The 7,067-nt window shown below is 45.5% G+C and overlaps 1 protein-coding gene across 1 annotated transcript; it reads left to right on the top strand.

Annotated features, from left to right (window-relative positions):
• The first annotated feature begins 27 nt into the window (after positions 1 to 27).
• On the top strand, positions 28 to 6,586 carry NUDT2 (nudix hydrolase 2). Its single transcript, XM_059492628.1, has 3 exons — positions 28 to 51; positions 1,199 to 1,356; positions 4,708 to 6,586. The coding sequence occupies exons 2-3, from the start codon at positions 1,224 to 1,226 to the stop codon at positions 5,019 to 5,021; spliced, it is 447 nt and encodes a 148-aa protein (XP_059348611.1). The 5' UTR covers positions 28 to 51; positions 1,199 to 1,223; the 3' UTR covers positions 5,022 to 6,586.
• Positions 6,587 to 7,067: the final 481 nt, after the last annotated feature.

Genomic DNA, 7,067 nt, shown 5'->3' with positions numbered 1-7,067 from the left:
TGACGCCAATCGTGCGCTGGCTCCCGCCCGCTGCCGGACCCGGAAGCAGAGGTGAGGGCGGGGGTCCATGGTGGCCGCTGTGGGGGTGACACGTGTGCCCGGTCCCGCTGTCCCCATGCCCGGGGTCCCGGTGTCCCCATCCCCGGGCACAGGGGGGACCCTCTGCGGGCAGCGAGGAGCGGGCAGGGCAGCGGGGCCAGGCGCCGGCGGAGGGGCCCGCGGGGATTTGTCCTTGTCCTTCCCGGCGCGCACGGGAGGTGGTGCTGGTGCCGCGGGGGCCGCAGAGGGGTGTTGTCCTTGTGGTCGCTGAACCGAAGGAAGTAGGCAGGAGCTAAAGGAAGCGGTTGAAGTGGCTGACCAGAGGAGATCAGCGTCGCCCCGGGGCGGGGTTGGTGGCGGAGGGCTCCGTGCTCTGGTTTCCCGTGTTGGGAGCTGGAGGACTCACAAACCCGCCCTTGACATTTTCTTGAGGAAAATACAGTGTTCTGTAAAGTTATGTACTGATCTGTGCGTCTCTGTCAGAATGCAAAGCTTTTCCCATAACTGGGAATCTGCCAAATTTGTAGCATGGCTTACTCATGTCCATTGCTTCTTTTTCTCTATAGGACTACTCATGCTGTCTGCTTAGCTTATTGCTGACAATATTTATCACTTAAGACGTGTATTCCTTGTTGTTTACATCAAACCAGTGCTTAAAAGGCATGCTAAGAAACTTGTAGTTTTGTATGACAGCCTTATGTCTAGGTGAGACAGCAGAGAGCCTGTCCTTTGTCATTCATTTTCTCAGCTTTGCCCTGATATTCTGAGTCCTGTGCTCCAGGGAAACTGTCCAGAGCAATCATTTCCATATGCCAGTTCCAGTAATTGTGAGGTATTACCTCTGTGCAGGGCCTGTGCAGTTTTGCAGTGGAAAAGTTTCAGAGTGTTAATCTGTGGCTTTCCTTTTGCTTTGTAATTTTGTTCCCCTCCCTGCAATGTGGTTTGTAATTTGTCAGCAGCAAAGACATGACATGCAGGTCATTTTTCATGCTTCTCGATAACAAAGTAAATTCTTTTGCAGTTCAAAGGTGGCTAATAATATGCAATTAAATTCTGTAGTAACTTCCAAGGGTGGACAACTTTTTTGCTGTGCTGAGATCTGTTTGCTGGCTGAATAGAGCTGCTCTGTTTGAGCCCCGTGTTTTGTGCTTTTCCGCAGCTCCTGGTGCAGCTGGCAGAGGGGAATGGCTGTGAGAGCTTGTGGCTTGATCATCTTCAGGAGGCTGCAGCCAGCACCGTCCTCTAAGGTCACTGACAGCATCGAGTACCTCCTGCTGCAGACATCCTACGGGAGCCACCACTGGACCCCGCCCAAAGGTGATTTCTGTTCTGGTGACACTGCTGGCTGGGTCACTGGTGTCAGGCTGCAGAGAGGATTTTGGCTGAGGTCAGTTTAGAGGGGCAGTCGCCACCTGGGAGAAGCTGCTGGCTGTGCTGTTTGTGTGATGGTGCTCCTGGCACAGCTGAGGGAGCAGTTCTGAGGCTGAAACCCTCTGCAGGTTGTGGCTGTACCAAGCGTTGGGCACAAATTATTTGGGTTGGGGCAGGGACTGTCACCCAGCCCAGCTCCTCAGGTGTCTGGTGTTTCTGGGAAGGTGTGCACAGGACTGGAGCGAGGTAATGAGGGGAGGTTCACTCTTGTCTTGGGTCTCACCCTTTGCCAGGCACCTGCAGTGTGGCCAGTGCAGGATTGTTTGACCCACGTCTGATCACAGTCAGCAGGAAGACAAACTGAAATCTGTAATAGAACACTTTAATACACCTTTCTGAGCAGATGCAGGAGATCATTGATGAAGATCACTTGCCTAATGCAATAGAGATGAAAGGGACAGATAGGAGAATTCACCTTACCAGCCATTTTTGGTCATCAGTGAGGCCTCAGAGCAGAAAACAAGCCCTGTGTCCCAGGACAGAGCAGCACCTCCTCCATAAAGGCATGTCACAGAGCCAGTGTTTGGTAGTATGCAGTCACAGCCCTGGTACCAGGAAAAGTGCAGCACAAAAGTGCTTCAGGTTCCCTAGAGATTTTCTTGCTGTTTTTCCCCACCTGAGATTTTTTTCCCTGATAGTTTTTGCTTCTTATTTTGTAAAATGTGTCACTTTCAAAGCATGGTGCAGCAATTTATAAACAAGAACTTGCAAATTGAAGGAAAAAAAATGTTTTTACAGTGTCAGCTAGGCTCTCCTATTGAGGGAAAGAACAAAACTTTCCAAACCTCCCTCTTTGTCTACTCCACCAAGAGCCTAAGAGAATTGAGTTTGCAGCGTAGAGGAAAGCTAAAAAAACATCTGCTGGAACATGATTGATTGTTGTGAGAAGAAACCCTTGTGGAAGGCTCCCTGGGAACACAGTAATTCTGTACAAGTGATTTAAATTACTTGTAGGAGTTTTGGTAGGGAGCTAATTGTCTCATAAGCATACATCTCACACACCTGGGATCATGGAGTAGTGTAGGTTGGGAGGGACTCTTAAAGGTTGTCTAGTCCAAGCCCCCACCAGTGGGCAGGAGCATCCTCAACTAGAGCAGGTTGCTGGAGTCCCATCCCACCTGGATGTTTCCAGGGATGAGGCACTCACTGCTTCTCTGGGAAACTTGTGCCAGTATTTCACCACCCTCACAGTAAAAGCAAGTCTTCCTTGTCTGTAGTCTGAGTCTGCCCTCTCCTAAATGAAAAGCAGGAGCCCTTCTCCTGTCACTCCAGGCCCTTTCCAAAAGTCTGTCCCCAATTTTCTCCTAAACCACCACCCTTTAGGCACTGGAAGGGGCTCTGAGGTCTCCCCAGAGTCTTCTCTTCTCCAGACTGAGCAGCCTCAACTCTCTCATCCAGCAGTGCTCCACTCCCTGATTGTATTCATGGCTTCCTCTGAACTCAGGCCTGCAGGTCCATGTCCCTCCCTTGCTGAGGGCTCCAGGTGGATGCAGCACTGCAGGTGGGGTCACACCAGAGCAGAGGGGGAGAATCACCTCCCTCAACACACCACTTCAGGTTTTAGAGATCAAAGACCCCAATGTGATGGTGGCCTGTAATTGAGGCTTGGTATTGATTTGGGGGAATTTATTGAGGAGAAGGTATTCCATTTTATAATATCTGTGATAGGAATGGTCTTCCAAGGTAACCCTGGGATGTGCAGTGTGGTAACCTGTATGTGATGTTGACACAGATTCCATAGGGCAGGAGCCAGAAGAAGAAGTGTCTCAAAGCACACACAAAAGGCAGTTTACAGCTGCAGCTGTACCTTGTTATTTTAAAAGTTCTCTAAGCTGCTACAACTCTTATGGGATTAAACTGGACTTGCTTGGATCCCCTCACAAGAACCTCATCAGCCTTATCTCTGCCCCTAGGACTGTGACTTGGCACTAGCTGAGGCTGATGGGAAGGGGATGTAGGGTTCATTTTCCTTCTCAGTCTATTAGAGCTGCACCAGTGGGAACAGGTGGGAGGATCTGAAAGGATCTGAAAGCTGTGGTGTGTGAGGTGCTGCCTGCAGTCCTTTTTCTGCTCTGCAGGTAGACTGTACTGCACAAACGTGGCAACTTACTGAGCTTAGACCTGAGGTTATCAACAGGTATCAAATGCTGTTTTCTGCACAGTGACTGCTTGAAAGAAAAGTGCATTTTATATCTGAGGTGATGTCTTGTTGTAAGAGATGTTCACGCTTTTGATACACAGGCAAGGAAGTGAGTGGGAGCTGTTGCAAAGGCAAAGCAAACTTCCTACATACCCCAGTTGTGGTACTGAAAGGGCACTTTGAGTATCTGAGACCTGAGGAACAGTTCATCTCTGCAATGAAATTATAGCTATTTGGAGCCAGCTACATAGAAAATAGACTGACACCAGGGACAAAACAGAGCTTAAACTTTTTTACCTCCCAAAATGTCCCAGCTCCTGCTGTGTTGCTTTTTTGAGGTATTGCTTGGCTTGTTCTATTTATGTTCTGGAGCTTTCATGAGAAAACCAAATCTGACATTTCTCAACAAAAGTACAAATGGCTGGGGATGTGTTATATTTATCCTTTGTTTGTAGTGGCACCTCTCATTCTGAGCAATGTCAAATAAATGGTGTATCCTAGGAGAACTACCCAGCTGTTGAAAGGACTGGCTTTTAGACCTGTTGCTTGTTTCAGAGGGGAGTATGGAGGAGAAAAAAAACCCTGGCTGCATAAAAGAAATGCACTTTTTAAATGGTACACATCTGTGCCTGGTCCCATTGTTTCTGGACTGTTGGCACAAGTAAGAGTTTTACAGAATTGAGCCTTAAGCTTATGTGAGAGGACATGGTTGAGAGGGGATTAAGAGTCTCAGATGACCTGTCTCTGCTCTAACTGGATGAAGGAAAAATGAGGGACTCAGTCCTCAGTATAATCCAAGGTGGATCTTTATGGGTGTAGGGTACTCCAGAAGTGGAGGGGAGGAGTGGGAAGAAAAAATGTCTGATGCTGAGAGGCTGATGGAAGTTTCAGGAGGTGAGGGATAAACAGTGACCCTAAAAGCCACAAGACAAAGATAAATCAAGACATAAGACCTGGAAAAGCAATCTCTTTTTTCCAATTTCCATCTCATCCTGTGTCAGACACCATGTACTCTCATCTCTGCCTCCCGGAGTTTCCTGATTAAAGCACAACGTGAGTTTCCTTCCCGGAGATTTACTTTTCCGCCCTCTTGGCAGGCCACGTGGACCCTGGGGAGGATGACCTGCAGACAGCCTTCCGGGAAACGCAGGAGGAGGCAGGCCTGCAGGCCAGCCAGCTCACCCTCATCGAGGGCTACAAGAAGGAGCTGCACTACCCTGTCCACGGCAAGCCCAAGACCGTCGTGTACTGGCTGGCAGAAATGAAGGACTGCAACACAGAAATCAAGCTGTCAGAGGAGCACCAGGCTTTCCAGTGGCTGAAGCTGGAGGATGCCTGCAAATTTGCAGAATATGAGGACATGCAAGCAATGCTGAAGGAAGTGCATCAGTTTCTGTGCTCCAGAGAATAAGTGGTTTTGTGAAGTATAAGGGGATTTCTTGAGGAGACAGGTGTGCTTCTTATGTCTTAAACTGAAGGAAAAATTATATGGCTGCAGAAATGTAGATTTCTTTTTTTTTTTTTTCCTGTAGAAATTCAGTGAGGATACAAGGAGCTTTTAAAGCAAATGTGCTTTTGTCTCTCCTAGCTAGCATAAAAAAATATAGTCTGATTGAACCCTAAGCCAGAGATGTCTGAATTGAAGCCCAGAGCTAACAAAAGACTTCCTCTGTCTCTGTCTCCTTTTCTTTTTCTTTTTTTTCCCCCTTTCTTTTTCTTCCTTGAAGTGCTGAACAACCACAGGTCTTTTTGAAAAATCAAACACTTGATACATCTTGACTTGCTGATGTAAAGCTAGAGAGTTGAGAAAATGAGCATATGGGGATTTTTAATAACAAAAGCTTACTGCAGAAGTCATACCTTGAATTTCAAATGAGGAAGCAGTAGTTCTATTCCCAACTCTTCCAGTGATATGCAGTGATAACTTGTCAGATCATTTCAGATCTTTTTTTTTATGTATCATGAATTTATGTACATCCATAATGTATACTGTTGTGAGAACATTTTCCATCCAGACAGTCTTAGTAAATGATTGGGTGCAGTATTTAAGTGGTAAATTGAACTTCTTTTGCCTCTTTATTTTAATTTTTTGATCTTTAACAGCCACCTTAGCCGTAGATTTCCCATGGGGTTGGGAAAGGGTATTTAATCCACTTTCTGCACAGGATATTCAAGCTTATGTGCAATTTTATGTCTGTTCCATACCATCAGTACTGCTATAGCTGCACCCACTCATCTTTTGGGGTAGCAGACATTACTAATGTTGGTACCAGTGTGACAGGAGTGTCTTGCATGTCACTCCATTATCTTCCAGTGGAGTTATTTAAAATTGCATATATTTATATTTTCAAAAAAGGGGATGCACTATAAGGAGGCTTTTATATATAAATATCTGTGTATATATACACATTAAAAACTCCAGTGCTCGTCCGCATTACAGTCAGGGTTTATTTTGATTATGAACACTTCCTCAGAAGTGTTCCACTCAGGAGGTGGCAGAGAGTGTAACAACCAGTGAGAGTGGGAGAGAAGAGTTAAAAGCCTGTGCAGCCTCAGTCTTGGTTTTTCATTATTGTTTGAGCTACCATTTAATCAGTGCTGTGTAAACAATGGTGTTGCTGCCTCCTGTTTATGAGCAAGATTAGCATATTTAGCTGGAGTTAGAGAGTCATTAACAAGTCATCGGTTCTGCCCATTCAGCAGTAATCAACGCAGGCAGTTGATGCTTTGGAAAACAGATTAGCTCAGCTCCAAGCCAGTATTTCCTTTTTAATGGCACTGCTCACATAGTGCTCCCCAAGCCTGTCAAGGTTTTGGAGGGTGACCAGTGCTGTGCACTGTAAGGTGATGTGCTCCTTGGACAAAATTCCAAGGGGTGTAACTGTGATCATGGGTAAGGCACTGTGTTTGCATTTTAAGTGATTTATGTACAGAATGTATTCCCACAAATTTTGCAAGTAAAATGATTCTTAAACATTTTTTGATCCCAGAGTCTTGAGTTTCATTTAAAGTAGAAATGTTGGAAAGTCAGAATTTAGCTCTGATTCTTGCTGCTTGCTGGTGAAGAAAGAGTTCTGCCTCTGCCCATGTCTAATAGTAAAATATTTTCCCAAGGAGCATCTGGGAAACCCTCCAGTAAATAATTATGGAATAATCTGCTTGGCAAAGATATTTATTTCCAACCTCTATGATATTTATGCCCTAAAACAACAGGGCTTGGTGTTTTTTTTTTTTTTTTTTTAAGACCAGTAAAGTTTTCGGTTATAATAATATCTTATGACAGTGGACTTTTTACCATTTAAAAAGAAAAATAATTTTAAAAAACCCTCAAAAACAAACAAACAACCAGAGATTTTAAGATTATTAAAAAACCCCAGAGATTTTAAATTCCCTGGAGAGACCTTGCTTCTGCTGTAGGTTAAATAAAACTCAAGAGAAATCCAGGCTACACTGAAAT

The sequence above is a fragment of the Ammospiza nelsoni genome, chromosome Z (genome assembly GCF_027579445.1).
Source record: "Ammospiza nelsoni isolate bAmmNel1 chromosome Z, bAmmNel1.pri, whole genome shotgun sequence".
NCBI lineage: Eukaryota > Metazoa > Chordata > Aves > Passeriformes > Passerellidae > Ammospiza > Ammospiza nelsoni.
Note: the sequence above shows the minus strand (reverse complement) of the source record. Positions and strands in the feature narration are given on the sequence as shown.